The sequence below is a fragment of the Ruditapes philippinarum genome, unplaced genomic scaffold (genome assembly GCF_026571515.1).
Source record: "Ruditapes philippinarum isolate M1 unplaced genomic scaffold, ASM2657151v2 ctg8213_1_1_1_1, whole genome shotgun sequence".
NCBI lineage: Eukaryota > Metazoa > Mollusca > Bivalvia > Venerida > Veneridae > Ruditapes > Ruditapes philippinarum.
Window position 1 is genome coordinate 124,826 of NW_026854178.1, and position 18,435 is coordinate 143,260.

An 18,435-nucleotide genomic window follows, 5' to 3' on the forward strand; every position below is an offset into this window, starting at 1 on the left:
GTCAATGACTTCTTTCTTTATTTCGCCATATTCTTATATCATAAGCATTTTAGAGCGTGTTTAAAAGCATTCAAATAAACACCACGGGCTACACGTGCAATCCAAGTTCACGTGCCTCCGCTGGGGTTTTATATGGGAATGCTGGAGGGATACCTGGACCCGTGTATAAACTTAAATCAGGCACGCAAGGATCTGTGACTGGAGCTAAGTTTGGATCCTGCATTTGTGTCCCCGTACCATTCAGAGCCGGTGGTGTATCATGTTCAAGCCGTTGGTCAACAGTATCAGTGGAGGCCGGTGCTGTATTCTGAGTTGGCATTTTTGTTCCCGTGCCATTTAAAATCGGAGGTATATCCTGACCAGGGCGTGTGTCGTCCGTACCTGTAGACGCGGGTGCTGTATTCTTTTCTGGTATTTTGTCTCCTGTACGCAGAAAAGGCGGTACATTGTCCTTATCAGTGTAGCCAGGTGGCGGATGCGGACTCTCCTCGTTTACGTTTATAATAGTTGCATTTGATCCAGGTGGATTTGGTTCAGGGTGATATTTGGTTTCTTTCCGTCTAATTTTCGGCTTCTTCACTTCTTCTTTAGTAGTAGCTGTATTGATCTCTTTCAAAACGTCACGCGTTGTGCGTTTTTTTATTAGCTCTTTACCATCACCTGCTCCGACACGTCGTTGATTTCTGTTGTAAATAATGATCATCACGGGGACGCATATGAAAATAAGTACGCCGATAGCTATACAAGGATACACATAATCTGGAAGACCATCGTCGCCGTCATCCGTAGATTTGACGGCTTCCGGATCCACGTAACTTCCTGTAAGATAAAATAATCAATCAATTTAAGAAAGCACTTACATCTTATTAAAGAAAATATGATATACATTTACTGTCCGAACCATAAAATGATAAACATAACCAAACACACAACCTTTACAATTATGTATGCAACTGTTGAAAGAAATTTTATTGGGGATATATTTACATGAGTTATTGTACACCTTTGCGTATCTATTTAGTCTTACTGATATTATTAATTTTAGAGGACTACTTTGCCGGAAGAGGCAGAGCGCATGCGTCTCATGCTTGTTCGCTCCACAGTGAACCATGTTTTATTTTATCTTAAAGCTAATGCCAACATGAACATTTTACTTACCAATGTAGTGTGTCAGCTCCCAGCCAGACTTTTGGATTGAAAAGTCCGTGTGAAAGTGTACAAGGATATAAAGTCCGGTCGGTTCCTCTATGGTAATAGGGTCGTTCCCACACACCTTGATCAATAATGGATCAGTCGGGCAAGCACCTGGAAAATATATTTAAAGCAACACGCCTAAAGCTTATTCTTTTACAAACTTTCGTTAGAATTCTAAACGTTAATATGTAAATAATTCAGAATTTCAATCACGTGATTTGTGACAATATTTCTAATAATAGATATAGAGAAGTAATATTGATATATAATGAATATTCTTTTTTTTAAAGGGCCTTTGAGACTAAAATATGATTTTATTGTTATTTCTCGAAATCTTTTTTATGTTTGATAACCTATTTACCGTTTCCAAAATGTTACACATTTGCCTTACAGCCTTAACCATCTTTTGATTCCTTTACGTTTCGGCTTTTGCTTTTTTTTCCGTTTCGGTTTTTGCTTCCTTTCCGTTTCGGTTATAAGTATAGTTAAACCGATCCAGTATTTTTAATGAATTTTAAAATTCCACTTTGTTTACATTTTCTACCTTCTACAATCGACGGTATTTACTTCTGGTGATAAGCATTTTAAATGTTCTAAATTAATTATTACCACTTTATAAAACACATTTATGACCAGTCTAAAGAAAGACAAACAACTTTTGACTTAATTTTGACGAAATTCTACAACGTTTCATCAACATAAACATGCTATTTCTTTTATAAGACTATGTAGAAACCGAAACTATTAATGCTTAGAGAGATATTTGTTTATATTTAAAAAAAAAAAATATTGCAAATACTTAAGATGCAAGGATGGCGTTTGTTAATTTCAGATATAATAGGTGGCATCTCATATACACAATTAAATGTGAATGTACAAAAATAGCAGCTGAAATATTTTGTTACGGAACGTGGAAAGTACGATGGTGAAAACACGAAATTACATGAATATCGATTTTTCAACATCGTGCTATCGTTATATCGACTTTTTTCGTTGTTTCGAGTTATGCATGTGTATGTCCTGATGCTACAAACGGGACACCGTAGTTTTTTTATACATGCATTTTATAGATTGTGCGTTTGAATAACACTGAAACTTGTTTGAAACTCATCCCAGACATGACCATAAGAATTTGCAAACAACGTGAGTGTACAGATTTTTCGTCAGCTCTATACCTTTTGTTTTGTAGGGAAAAACATTCCGTTTTTATACAAAATTCTTTGATCGAGTTTTGGTTGAACGAAAAAATAACAAAATGTAAAACTCACCATCATAAATGCTCACATAATCGTACACGCAATTATCTGCATATTCTACATCAAATACTCGGAAATCCAATACGACATTATTGGACTCGGTCGGCTTGACAATGAGCCAATATTTGTCATCGTTTCTGTAAAACAAAGGATGATACATGGTGATTATCATCGTATGTTTAAATAATGGTTTAATATATTAGTAGTTAAATGAAGGATTTTATGTATAAATGTATCTGATGAACCTTGTCAGTGTTGCTTTGAGTAAATAAAATAAAAAAAGTAATTACAATTATACGAGATTTAAATGAAACGTAATATCTCCCGAGAGGTTTTGTTAGTGTGCAACCAAAGATATACATAATTACATACTCAAATGTAACAAACAGAGTTCGATATGAGGTGTAAAATATGGTGGCATAAGGGGGCCATCTACCACGTGCGCACACGATATCTACCACGTGCACAAGCGATAGATACCACGAGCACACGCGATAGTTACTATGTGTGCACGTAAAATCTATCACGTGCGCACGTAAAATCTATCACGTGCGCACGTAATGATTGACCAACGTAGGAGCTATCGCGTGCGCACGTAGTAACTATCGCGTGCGCACATAGTAACTATCACGTGCGCACGTAGTAGCTATTGCGTGCGCACGTGATAGATAAAATATTTCTGATGTCCCGTGTATGCCACCGTAGTAACAGGATTCTAGCAGTGTTCTATTTTGATCATGATTACTTACTCAAATCTAAGCATTTCGAAGAATTAAAAAGGATGTAAAAGGAAGTGTTCAAACAATAGATAAGTTAGAATGAATGATAGGAATCGATTGAGAACATATATGAGCTAAAATCAGCATCAGCTGAGGCCCAAATGGAAGATCGGGAAAACGAATGTGCTAGCTTCCTTGAATAAAGTCGTTTCTTTCATACTAACTTACAAAAGTATGAACAAATAAATGCTTAACCATTTGTTAAAAGTGGATGTCGTCTGGTAACAAATAAAATAAATGTGGACTTACCGGTCATACACGTTTGGATAGTTAGGTGACTGTATTGTTTGTTCTGTATTGCTCGATGTCACAGTTGACTGGAGGGAAAATACATCACTGCACTGTGGTGTTGCTACAAAAACAGCAACAATAGAGATCCAAAATCAATAAATTAGGGAATTCAGTATATCTTATCTCATTATTGTATGTTATTATAAATTATTAAACAATCGAACATAATACTAAGCGATAAACACTGAATAAACAAATAAATAAGTAGATATTAAATGAACAAACAAACAAGTAAATAAAAATAAATAAATAGTTAAATTGATAAAAATATATAATAAATAATACTTAAGAAATCAAACAAACAAACACACGAACAAACAAACAAACATACAAAACAAAAAATACAAAACAATACAATACAATACCAAACCGAAGCAAACCAAACCAAACCGAAGCAAAGCCGCGAAGGAAAGCAAAACAAAAGTGAATAATATTAAACAGTTAAATGAAAAAGAAAGTTGAAAATCATCAGTCGCGAACTTTTACGTATTACATGTACACATTTAATTAACAAACTTGCGCTAGTGTAATGCATTACAACATCAGAAGGCAACAGGACTCGTTATTATCTAACAGTGACGCGCTAATTAGAAAAAAACAACCTCCTCAAAATATTACAAAGGATACGCCGCCGATAATGCTTATACCTCAGCATTCCACTAAAAACAACAACAAAAAAGCGATATCATATACAATTTTGACGTACCCCTGTTCATGCTTTGATAAGAAAGCTCGAACCCTCTAAGCTGGGCAAAGTCATTCGTTGTAAATGTCAACGTTAGGCTTGAACCAGAGCTATTAAATGTCATTCCGATCTGTATATCATGTATATTGCTGCTGCTTATCAAGTTGTATTGTGTACTTGGTCCTGAAAATAGACAGAAATAGAGCAAATGATATATTGTGGGGAAACATAAGATTGTTTCCTTGGATTAAATGAACCGACAGCAGTTTACCAAATGATAACGCAAATTACAACAGTTTACCAAATAATAACGCAATGTGACTATCGAAGCTAATTTACTATACTTTGCTTTTATTAATATTAAAACAATTATCGCATATTACAACAAAACACGTATAGACAGCTTATAAAGGAAATCAATGAAAGCATATTGTATTATTACTATGTAATATTTAACCAGCTTGCCAGATATGCTATGTAAAAGGAACAGAAAAGAATGATAAGTTATCTTTGAATATCCAACAAACTGTTACGGGTATGTTGTAAGCTAGACGATGACAACGATCCATACAACTGTTAGTCCTTTCCACACCAACACCGAATTATTTTTAAAACTTAATATTTTTACTTTTCGAGTTTTTTATATGGCAGACATGTCACCTCTAGTACACCGTATTTTTTTTTTGCTCCTTACCATCATAAATTAGTAAATAGTCACTGGTAGCAATTTCATAGTCAGTTACGTTTAGCAGCACAGACTGGCTGGTGTCGTTGGCTTCGATTGTCAGTGTACAATCCAAGTTACTGAAAACAGATAAAAAGACAAATCGTTACTTTTCAATAGATGTTCAGAAATAGAACAGGGAAAATACTGTCATGGCACACACAGAGTGGTTTGGTAAAGGTTGGTACTCATGCTATATCAGAAATTTCATGAACGGTCTAACAGTTACAAATGACCGTTGGCGAAGACACAAGGTATTGTCTCTTACAAAGATGCAGCAATGTGAACAAAATGCATGGTGTATTTTTTGGACAGAATAGATAAATTCGAGAATTAAAATCGTCAAAAAAACACTTACTTTGGATATTGACCTGGATAATTTGGTGACGTGAGGTATTGTTTATACGTCTCTGATACCACTGTGCTGCTACCACATACCGAGTTATCTGCAGCAGGCGTGGTCGTGATAAACACACCTGTGATAAATCAAATTAATGTTCGTGTATTAAAATAAAATTATGACAAATAGTCAACCTAAATCCTTTAATAAAAATTGTGTTTAACCCATTACCAGATATATACGCCTTTCTACGCCTGTATCACTCCCCTCCCCCTTTTTTGTTGTCTCAAATGGTGAAAAAATGCCCTTTTAGGCCCCCAACACTTGTTTCTATTTGAGAAATGTAGTTTTACATTTGTGATCACTTTTTCGGCGCCGCCCCCTATCCAAAAGATTGATTGGGGGTGCCAGATGGTGGATGCGCCCCCTTTTGCTTAGGGGTTAAGGGGCTAAAATGACCTCAGGTCAGTCATAAGGTAACGTGTAACCAACACTGAAAAGTCTTTGGCTCTGTCTTAACCCACTGAGAAGTTGAAGCATTTTGAAATCAATTTTGATTGAAAAAATCAATGCAAAATAGTGATTTTCTACATGATAACAGAAAATGTATGACTAAGCATGCCGTTACAAAGGCAATGATCCAGTCAACATTTGTGCCAAGTTTGATTAGTATTGAAGCATTTAGTTTCATAGCAATTTGAACTTGTAAGCGGAGACTTTTCAAAGCAAACAGCCATTTTTCACAAAATGCTCATGCGGTAATGGGTTAAAGAAAATGTTTAAAAACACCAGTCGATAAAAACATTGGCCTTATTCCCAAACCCCGGAGAAGGGCGAAATACTTGCAGTGGCAATCTGATGATTGTTTTAATGACCAAAGTTACGTCAGTTTTGTCTTGCGTGCCTTTTTTGACTGCTCTTGCAGGGCGGCGCAAGCAATAACAACCAGTTTGGAAACCCAAAAGTCAAAATCTCCGTTTTACACCAGGGTTAGGAAGATATGTTGAGCACTATTTGTCAGTGTATATTTTGAATATATTCTATGAAATAATTTTTGAAATAATCGTGACAAACGACATGCCATGTATGACATAATTCACGAGCAATAAAACATGATATTAATGGTATTAGTTGCTAGACGTAACTAAACTACATTTACTTACCAGTAACGCTGGAAAGGACTTGTCTGTACTGAATGACGAACTCAGAGAGGGTTTCTCCAGAAACAGTCACACTTGCTGGATTCGACGGGGATACATACACTTGATTCGGTAACATGAAAGTTGTTGAGACTGGAACGAAAAACTAATGATTGCAATGGTATTGCAGTTTTGCAATGTTGGTTTTCATTGGATAACCTTGACAAATATAGTATTTATTATTAAAAAAAACAGAACACTTTCAGTGATTCTTTATTATACAGTATGTGCGTGAATTGGTTTTAAGACTCGGGTTATATAAACTACAACCGTTTAAAATGGGTCATATAAATTGTCAAAATATTTACACTTTTACTATATTAATAACCCATTACTCCATATAGACGCCTTTTCACCCCCTTTGAGGCCTCAAATGGTGAATAATGCCCTATTAAGACCCCTAAAAACTTTTTTTCGTTTAAGAAATAGTTATAACAGTGATCACATTTTTTGGCGCCATCCCCTATCAAACAGATACATCAAGAGGGTGCCAGAGGGGGGGGGGGATGTGCCCCTTTTGGCTTGGGGGTTTGAAGGAGGTCGGCAGACCCCTCATCTACAAGTAAAATTTGGACATGTGACAGGCTAAAAATGGCCTTAGGTCGATCTTAGGGTAATTACTAACTGACGCTGAAAAGGATTTGACTTTATCTCACAATCAATTGAGACGAAATCAGTTTTGATTAAAAATTAACGCAAAATAGTGATTTTGGCAATTTTATGATGTCCCCTCGTTGCCATGGAAACAAGAAATTTAAAATTGAGTATGTCGTTACAAAGGGTGTGGTCCAGTCAATATTTGTGCCAAGTTTGATCAGTATTAGAGCCTTTTTTATAGTTCCATAGCAATTTGAACTTGAAACAGAAGGCCTTTCAATGAAAACAGCCATTTTGCTCAAAATGCAACTTCTCATTATTTTGTTGCGCCTGCAGTGCCTCAAATAAATGGAAAAACAACAACATAGTAAGACACTGTGATGGCAATAGGGGCTTTACCAGCCTTGGTGTCAAAATTACTACAAAATAGTTTCGATGCAATAAGTTAATTTCGGACAAACGTTAATTCTTTCATAGCAATTTAATTTTCCTTCCTCTACTTAACATGTATAAATGAATTTTACGAGGAAACCTGACGAAACCTTTAAATTCTCAATCAGGAGGAATAAGAGAAACCATAGTCACGACTGTTCACGATGGTTTGCATGGTGGATATTGCATCAAACATTTAAAGCAGACATGGCGCATTTAAATTATAAAATTGGGCACACATTAACGAAGTTTGAAATAAATGTTTGTCTGATTTTACACCGATTTAAACACATTGTCGGGTCATTGTCTAACCGCTTTTCCTGGATGATTTATAATCAATATCTCCGTCTCCGTCTTCTATTTCCGGAAGATTTATGATCATTGTCACAGATATATAATATTACTTGATAACAAAGCTATAAATAAGAGAACATTTTGATTGACAACAGTTGTAAATCAAAACCACAGAAGGCGCTGAATTTGTTTGGGTCTCAGAATGTCAGAAAGGTGATTGTAAACCAATTTGTTTGTATAGTGTCACCAATGCTGTTTCCAGTGTTATAACTATAGTAAATTGGATATAAGACTAATTACAACACTGATATTCAATTCAATATATATTTGGCTTAAACAATTAATAAAAAAACAAACAAAACATGAGTTGCCTGAACTAGGATTTTAACTCCAGACCTCTCGCTTCTAAAGCGAGCGAGTAAACCCCTCGACCACGCGGGGTTATAAGAAAACAGCCTTAAGAATACCATGTTATTCTAAACTAGAGTTTGTAACCCTTATTAATTTTGATATATTTCGTTCACGATAAACATGTTGTTTAACACTGAAGTAAATAATCACGGAGATGATTATAAGCATATATAAGAATAACACAATATTGGAAATCTTCGACCAAACGGGAACTATTTTTCTGTTACAAAAATTAATGCGCCTGTCATTTGACAATCTTTACCCAGTGGTCTCCCCTTATTTTTTCGGCGTTAATGTACATATGAAGGGAAGTAACCGCTTCGAGGAGTTTGAACTACTTTCGGCATTTGCAAATAAGAACATCAGGGTATGAAATTTCGCTACCATTATTTGTTTGGTCTGACGACCCAAATAAATAAAATCTATAAATTTATTATAATTTCTTATGTGGAGCTGAGTGCCGTTGTGTATAAAGTTGCGAAAAAATTTGACGAGCAATGGTGCATTTGTTTGTTTTCTCATATTTCCATTTCATTACATATAGTATTTATAAACAAATGATTTCGATAGATTTTTGTTTGAGATTGACACTGACTGGACTCCGAACTAATAAAATACTCACCACCGCCATCTTCTATTTCGAGCGTTCCTTTGATGAGAAGAAAAGAAACTTCTACAGTATATGACCCGGATGTGTCAATGGGCACAATGGTCCATGAACATGTATTTCTGAAAGAAAGCTGTAGTTATACTATGGTGTAGTAAAGGCGACATCTTTTACACTATGGTGTAGTAAAGGCGACATCATTACACTATGTGTAGTAAAGGCGACATCTTAAAATGTAATACGTTAATTTGATCATTTTAAGACGTTTTCAATAGTTTATGTAGCATCAAATGTCACATTTTATCAGGTAATAATGATAAATAGCTATGCTACTCAAGAACGTGCCTTTGTTTTGTGTGATTATGAAAGCCTCGCATTTTTTTCATAAATTCATAAATAGCGCGATTTTTACGGGCTATTACACGAAAAATTCCGACGTATACGGCATCATGATATGTTAAGAAATCACATACTTACGATCGATATGAATAATATACTTTGGCTAATTGTTGATATGATGACGTTGCATTTATTGTGCTCCCACAACTTTCTGTGAATAAATTTAAGACAGTTATATAAGAGTCAAAATATGGTACACATGAAGACAAACTTTATTATAAATACTCCAATTTTAACAACTCGTTCATATGTGTATGACGAATTTATTACATTACGGCTACCTTGTTCTAACGAGTATTCTGTTTTAACGAACAATTCTTTTATCGAGAAGTTGAGACACTGCAACGTAAAACTTTCTCCCAATCAATAAGCATTTTTTTCCATGAATTTTAGCCACATCTGGATATTTAATACAATGTATATATCAATTTGACTTTTTATGGTGGTTGACATTTACAGCTCTCTTTCGGTGCGCCAAAAAGGTCCGTCAAATATACGCAAAAGCGGCAACTTTACAATATTTGATGTCAGTCTGGACAAATAAGGAAAACCATAAATCCCCGCCATATAAATCTACATCTGTTTAGTTGACACATAGCTTAGTTTTCGCTTAAATATGATGAAAGTTCGAAATTATTAGCACCACCTTCGAATTCGTCCCTTACAACTTATGCCATATTATTCAATATGGTTGTGCCTTATAAGCCAATATGGAGGGGTCCAATGAAGAGCCCTAAACTATGACTGTCTTATGATTATAAAAATAAACGTTGTTGTGTCACTCTTTCTTTATACACTCATGAATACATTGTGTGGATGCATACTTATATGAATTAAATTGAATAATATATGATGTCAATGTGTCTTTATATGATGTCGACCAAACATTATACGTGTGCATTTATGAATATATTATGTGATAGCATCATTCTATAATGTCAACTTATAAATATATTATGTCAATCTTTCATTAAACAATGTGAAACTATTATTATACGATGTGCATTTATGCATACATTATGTGGTAGCATCATTCTATAGTGTCAACTTATCAATATATTATGTCAATTTTTCATTATACGATGTGAATCTATTATTAAACGATGTGTATTTATGCATACATTATGTGATATCATCATTCTATAATGTCAACTTATCAATATATTATGTCAATTTTTCATTATACGATGTGAATCTATTATTATACAACCACTGCTTTAAATGAAGTGCAAACATCGTTACATCGTGTGCTTTTGTCATTATACTGTCTATATCCCAACAGTTGAAGTACACGTGATAAAATCTCAAGACTTGAGGGAATCCCGGGAGGTTCTAAACTCCTAAAGAATTGTCAAGTTGACTCTATATAAAGCTATTTGGACATAACAACGTTTAGAATTATTATTATGAGACAGTCAAAGCTTTCCATACTAAACCATGATCCCTCATAAGAGAGCAAACACCTTAACCACAAGGCCACCGCCACCCTTAGTAGAACAGATATCAAATATTGTGTCATACTGTTGATCTCGTCACTCCTTTGAAATACAATGATAGACTTACCTTGATTCACCAAGTCAACTGCAATATAACTGATTTTGTAGCCACCCAGAGTTAAGGAAGAGTCGGTTTCAAAATCAGCAATAAGAGTGGTTCCAGTTGACACAAGGATTCGCGGGGCATAATTCCGGTCCGAATCGTACCACCTGTTGTCTACATCAGCTAGAAAATACCATAGAATATAAATACGTAAATATTTGGTCTCTGGTATTTTGTACAAATGAAGATATAATGTTAACGCATCATCTCATATGTAACACATTTAGTAAATTCGGTGTTTTGCTTTTCGTAAACATTGCAATGCTAAGAATCAACAATTCGTCATTTCAAATAGACTTACTGTAACTCCTCTTAGAATCAAAATGAATAGACTACTAGTAATATGATAACAGATTTAGGTCGTTAACGATGATGGGCGTGGTTTAAGTCACATCGGCAAGTAAATATCATAATTGTGACTGTCAAGCTTTAAATAATCAACGGAAGGAGAAATAAGTCAAGTGCTCCTTCGGACATTATTTCAGTCTTGTATTGACATGTGAGCTGGCATATGAACAAAAACAAGCAACCTTCCATAAGTACCATTTACCTGTCCATGAGGGACTTGAACCTTCAGCGGCGAGGGGCAATCTGACTTAAGTTCAAATCTATTTATTTCTTACATGTAGCATAGCAATATCTAGGAGCTGACTTTTATCAGATTTCGGTAAGTTAAATGTTTAAAAATCATAAAACTTAAGTCCTCAGGCATGAAGGCACCACAGAAATGTGTAAGATATGTCTAAACATGCTAAAATAATTAACTAATAGAATTGAACATACTGGTATCTGTGTATATATGAAGATGGTCGTATCTAGGTTCTACCGATTCATATTCTAAATAAAACAAAACCTGGTTTGTTCCTGACGTCGAAACATCCGTTTCGCATTTCAAATTACTGAAATGAGCAAATAAAATAACAAGACATTTTTATTGAAGTCATAACAATCTAGTATTAAAGTCCATCACAACCGAATTGTATCTAAAGTGAAATATATATAGGATAACTACGGTGTCCTTATCGTGCCATTTAGAATGTCGTCCGTCGCGTCTAAGGGTAGACACACGACAATGCGAAGTGACATCGCGACAATGCGAAGCGACGCTCGACAACGCGAAGCGATATGCGACAATGCGAAGCGACGCTCGACAGTGTCAAACGATATGTCGCACTGTCACCTAGAAATGTCGCGGTAAAAACATTTAAGAAATGTCGCTTCGCGTTGTCGAGTGTTGCTTCGCATTGTCGAGCGTCGCTTCGCGTTGTCGCGATGTCACTTCGCGTTGTCGCGATGTCACTTCGCGTTGTCGCATTGTCACTTCGCATTGTCGAGTGTCGAGGTTGGTAGAAGTGCATACCACGACACTCGACAATGCGAAACGACAACGCGACAATGCGATACGACGCTCGACAATGCGAAGTGACACTCGACATCGCGAAGCGACATTTTTAAAATGTCGAGTAAATGTCGCGTTATTTTTATGATTTTTACACCGCGACGCTCAACATTGCGAAGCGACACTCGACAATGCGAAGCGACACTCGACAACGCGAAGCGATACTCGACAACGCGAAGCGACACTCGACAATGCGAAGCGACATTTGGAATAATATCGTATCGCATTGTCGTGCGTCTACCGGTGCTTGGTCAGAATTTACTAACTCACCGACAAACGGTGCGATCATGGAAGGGGTCGCACTAAATTGCTGACGAATTAGCTGACGATATAGATATATAGGAAACTGCTGACCAGTTAAATAAAGAAGGATTATCAGAAAATGCTGACCAGTTACACAAAGAAGGGAAACATTGAAGGTGTGAAGTTATATAAACACGCCGTAGGGGGTAATAAAAAGATGGGAAATTACTTTTATTCTTTTAATTATATTTTTAATTTTTGCATTTATATGACTATGTTTATAAACTAAATTAATATATACATTTAAAGTTCCATAATATCATACATTTTAACACGGATTTACATTACTACATGTAATACAAATCCGTGATTTTAAAAGGATATATTAAACAGCTTTTTATACCTCTAAAGATATGCAAAAATTTGAATTAATGTTTTATAAAGAATTATGATGTTATGAGTTTTATCAAAATCTCTTGTTAGTGATATTTCAATAGAAAAATCTTGTAACGGAAAAAGAATGTATTTTCAAAAGCAATAATTGCAATTTGAATTAATATTAAATAAGTCAGCAGTGTTTTAACTTAATTAAATGTCGACAAAATTTTATACAATATATTGAATTTCGTACATTATAAAATGAATTAAAATTTCACGACAAAATATATTTTTTTCTATATTTCTAACTGGTCAGCAGTTTCCCTATATATCTAACTGGTCAGCAGATTCTACTATATGTTTAACTGGTCAGCATTTTCTCGCCTGAATGTAAAGAGCGTTAAATTTGCTGACCATATAGAATAAGAAGACTTTTACGGCTTAAATCAATTTGAAATAATATTAAATTGGTCAGCAGTGTTTTTACTTAATTAAATGTCGACATAATTTTATAAAATATATTGAATTTGCATACATTATAAAATGAATAACAATTTCACGGCAAAATATATTTTTCTCTATATATCTAACTGGTCAGCAGTTTCCCTATATATCTAACTGGTCAGCAGATTCTACTATATGTTTAACTGGTCAGCATTTTCTCGCCTGAATGTAAAGAGCGTTAAATTTGCTGACCATATAGAATAAGAGAGTTTTACGGCTTAAATCAATTTGAATTAACATTAAATTGGTCAGCAGTGTTTTTACTTAATTAAATGTCGACATTATTTTATAAAATATATTAAATTTGCATAATGAGTAACAATTTCGTAGCATTTAAATATATTTTTCTCTATATATCTAACTTTTCAGCAGATTCTACAATATGGTCAGCATTTTAATAACATATTTTTGACTGTTTATTGTATTTTGTCATAGATAAATCAAGAATGACACGTCGCGTGTGAAATCGATTTTAATATGACCTTGGGGCATATCGATCTCGATAAATTATCAGTTTAATGGATATCTGTGGAAACATGTTGTTTATAATGTAATAAAAGCTTATTAACTATAACAATTAGCACATTATTAATTTTTGTTCAATATTACTTATACAATTATACGAACAACAAATAAGGAAACAGAAATCACTTTATTTCATATTTGCACTAAATACGACATAATAATTATATTTTGTTAAAATATACATTACGTATATGTACATGTATATATTTTAACCTATGATGCATAGTTTTATACATACTTGAAACAAATTATGATTTTTCGTACATCATATTTTGACTACATTTTTAAAATTTTAACCAATATATAACACATAGAAGAAAATTCATTAAGGTACTTAAATAAAATATTATATCAAAATAAATTGAGAAATATACAGTATATATCAATTGAATTTTTTATAATTAATATGTATCATTTGTAATATTGACATCTTGAAAAAACATTTTATCAAGTATTTCTCGACCTCGCCTTTAATATCACCAACGGCAATTTGACACCTTCATTGTTTTCCCTTCTTTATCTAACTGGTCAGCAGTTTTCGATAATCCTTCTTTGTTTAACTGGTCAGCAGTTTCCTATATATTCTATATCGTCAGCTAATTCGTCAGCAGTTTAGTGCGACCCCTTCCATGATCGCACCGTTTGTCGGTGAGTTAGTAAATTCTGACCAAGCACCGGTAGACGCACGACAATGCGATACGATATTATTCCAAATGTCGCTTCGCATTGTCGAGTGTCGCTTCGCGTTGTCGAGTATCGCTTCGCGTTGTCGAGTGTCGCTTCGCATTGTCGAGTGTCGCTTCGCAATGTTGAGCGTCGCGGTGTAAAAATCATAAAAATAACGCGACATTTACTCGACATTATAAAAATGTCGCTTCGCGATGTCGAGTGTCACTTCGCATTGTCGAGCGTCGTATCGCATTGTCGCGTTGTCGTTTCGCATTGTCGAGTGTCGTGGTATGCACTTCTACCAACCTCGACACTCGACAATGCGAAGTGACAATGCGACAACGCGAAGTGACATCGCGACAACGCGAAGTGACATCGCGACAACGCGAAGCGACGCTCGACAATGCGAAGCGACACTCGACAACGCGAAGCGACATTTCTTAAATGTCGCCCTTTTTTACCGCGACATTTCTAGGCGACAGTGCGACATATCGTTTGACACTGTCGAGCGTCGCTTCGCATTGTCGCATATCGCTTCGCGTTGTCGAGCGTCGCTTCGCATTGTCGCGATGTCACTTCACATTGTCGTGTGTCTACCCTTAGACGCGACGGACGACATTCTAAATGGCACGATAAGGACACCGTAGATAACTCTTATTTAAGTAAAGTTGTAAAATTCCCGACTGCGTAATGTTAAGGATAAGTCTTATTCAGGTTAGATGGTAAAATCCCGTCAATTCCGTTCCATTGTGTGTTGAAAATAATTATATAACATTATCCGCCCTCCCAAAACCCCACACAACTGCCACCTTCACTTTCAGTTTGGTTTTGGTCACGGTTTCATTTGAAAGGTAGCGTCACCGTGCTTTTATTTGAATGATCAATATACTTATATATATTGATTTTTTTAGTTTAATTATTTATTGATTTATTTATCGTGATTTTTTTAGTCTGACTCAAATCTACACCCATTATTTATTTATTTATTTGGATAGCTTTAAAGATAACAAGAAATTACTTCTCGTAATGTGAAGGATAATTCTTTGACGTGATAACTCCAACGGTTGTGGTTGAAGCTGTCAGAGAAAGCACTGTTGATGACCCAGAACATTGACCATCAACTGAAGCAAAATGGGCATGCACTTCTTATAATAATGTTACACTCAGTCATTTTTTTCATGCCTAAATACTCAAAAGGATTTTTGATCATGACGAAGAAATAAATCTACCTGCATAATGAACATATCAACAAATCATGACTTAAGTTACATCTGGACGATCGAAATCAAGAATCATCATTGCCTTCATAAGATGAGCGTAGCAATTTTGAAAAATATTTTCCTTGTCCTAGGACGCTTTTAAATGCATATAACAAAAGCGTCTACACAATTCAGACTGTTGCTAGAAGATACCGCGGTCTTTTCTCCTTAAAGACACTTCCGATAGAAGTATTATGTGGAAATTATTGGCTCATTTTTTCTCATAAAAATTAAAAACATATTTTAAAATGCTTGAAATCTGACCAGTAAAAAGAGCGAGCAACATTTGATCAGGGAATGGTCCAAGTTAATGTTATTAGAAGTTTTCACCCAACCCCTTAAATTTGTATGTAAATTACATTTGTAAAACTGTGAAATTGTATATTGTGTGTATAATTATACAATAAAATATCAATAAACTCTTATTTACTTTATGTAACGTTGCACGAGTTATTCGTGTAGCCGATCAGATTAATCCATACAGTCCGATCATACCGACTGCGCACATACACAAAGTTCCATTCACATAAAACTGAGCACAACTCTAAAATTGATCCGAGATAAAAACATTTAAAGTAACAACCATAACAACAAAGATAAGACTTACCATTTGGAATTAGAGAAATTAGCAATACCAAACTTAATCTCGCTGCCAACAGAGATTTCATTCCGCCGGTATCGTTTCACTGTCAAAAAATATTATACAAAATTACATGTTTTTCTTTTGTTATCAATGTGATATGAATTAAGTAGATCTATGGTATTTCAATTTTTCGTTATTGTGGTAATGGGACACTTAAATTTTCTATAGCTTCATCGAAAAAAAAGGCTTGTCCATGTCTATCGGTTGTATACCGTTGTTTAAGAACGTACAGTGTATGTGAAGAAGTTGCAGCTACAAACTGAGAGTATCTGCTCTGTATATTAAAATCCTGAAAGGGGAGCGGTGGCCTGGTGGTTAATGTATCTGCCTCTCAACCCAGGGATCATCCGTTCGAGCCCCACTCGGGTCACAACCATGTTTCTACATATGACACCAGTACTGGTTGGCTCAAGGAAGCGGGCCCGAAAGTGATTAATATAAAATGCAAGAAATTGTTTCGTTAATCGAGCTTAAATAGATAATATTATGTTTAAACCAACATCCTTAAGGTGACAACGGAGTCAATTATCACTGAAAATTACGGTGGCACAGAGGTGACATGTGGGTGTCTTTATTTATCTCGTTCCCACGAGATAATAAGTCGTTCCCACGAGATAATGTCTCGTTCCCACGAGATAATTATCTCGTTCCCACGAGATAATAAGTCGTTCCCACGACATAATATCTCTTTCCCACGAGATAATTATCTCGTTCCCACGACATAATATCTCGTTCCCACGAGATAATAAGTCGTTCCCACGACATAATATCTCGTTCCCACGAGATAATATCTCGTTCCCACGAGTTAATTATCTTGTTCCCACGAGATAAATAATCTCGTTCCCACGAGATAATTTCAGCCAATCAAAACTCAGTATAGTGGAAAAATTAAAAGTTATTTCCCTTTTTTAAAAATGCTAAAATGGACTTTAACAATCAGGCATAATATTAGAAACCTTATATCAAGATACTTTCATGAAAGATTGAATTACCGGCAAATAGTGACTGTGTTGCGAGAACAACATGGGATATTATTGTCAATAAGACATTTATATAGACTTTTAAGGTCTGAAGGACTTCAACGAAGGTCGTACTCTGATCCATCTTCAGTTATAGACTTCGTCCAGAATGAACTCCAACATTCAGGCCAGCAACACGGATACAGGATTATGCGTGAAAGATGTCTGGCAAATGGTTTATATGTTCGATCAGGCGACATAGCAACCATTCTCCGTATAATGTATCCCCGAGGGTAAGAAAATAAGCACACCCGTCTTTATAAATGTATAGCCACAAATAACAAAATGTCATGTAAAAACTTGAGACACAGACATGACAACAAACGTCATATTTATAAGACTTTCTTTTCTGTATCCATTATCATATATTCCTTTATGTTATTTGATGAACAAAAAAGCCTCTTCTGTATGAACTTCATAAACGCACTACCCAATTAAGGAGAAAATCACACACAGCATCCAGCAGTATCAAAGCCACATGATCCCTATGCGACCAAACATTCACTTTGTTAAAGGGTAAACCCAATAGCAACGATGTTGGCCTATAAACATGAGAATACATACAGGAGAGAAATACTTTAAATGCGACGTGACGTGAGAATACAAACAAGAGAGAATACTTTAAATGCCACGAGACGTGAGATTACATACAGGAGAGAAATTCTTTTAACTGCGACGAGAAATGAGAATACATACAGGAGAGAAATACTTGAAATACGACAAGACATGAGAATACATACAGGATAGAAAATCTTTAACTGCAACGAGACATGGAATACATACAGGAGAGAAATTCTTTAACTTCGACGAGACATTAGAATACATACAGGAGAGAAATTCTTTAACTGCGACGAGACATGAGAATACATTCAGGAGAGATATTCTTTAACTGCGGGACGAGACGTGAGAATAGATATAGTATAATATATATAGTATACATATAATTAACAGTATTTTATTCCTGTATGACTATGTATTCTTAACAATTT

General features: G+C 35.1%; 1 protein-coding gene across 1 annotated transcript; it reads right to left on the bottom strand.

The window, feature by feature from the left end:
• Positions 1-38: 38 nt before the first annotated feature.
• On the bottom strand, positions 39-16,470 carry LOC132739283 (deleted in malignant brain tumors 1 protein-like; the record flags this gene model as incomplete). The annotated part of the gene is given in 14 exon segments (XM_060726958.1): positions 39-819; positions 1,159-1,305; positions 2,463-2,587; positions 3,479-3,581; positions 4,227-4,388; positions 4,900-5,009; positions 5,288-5,405; positions 6,433-6,561; positions 8,825-8,931; positions 9,287-9,359; positions 10,772-10,930; positions 11,591-11,706; positions 15,544-15,646; positions 16,392-16,470. Coding segments are annotated over 14 exon segments (2,244 nt in total). The 3' UTR covers positions 39-88.
• Positions 16,471-18,435: the final 1,965 nt, after the last annotated feature.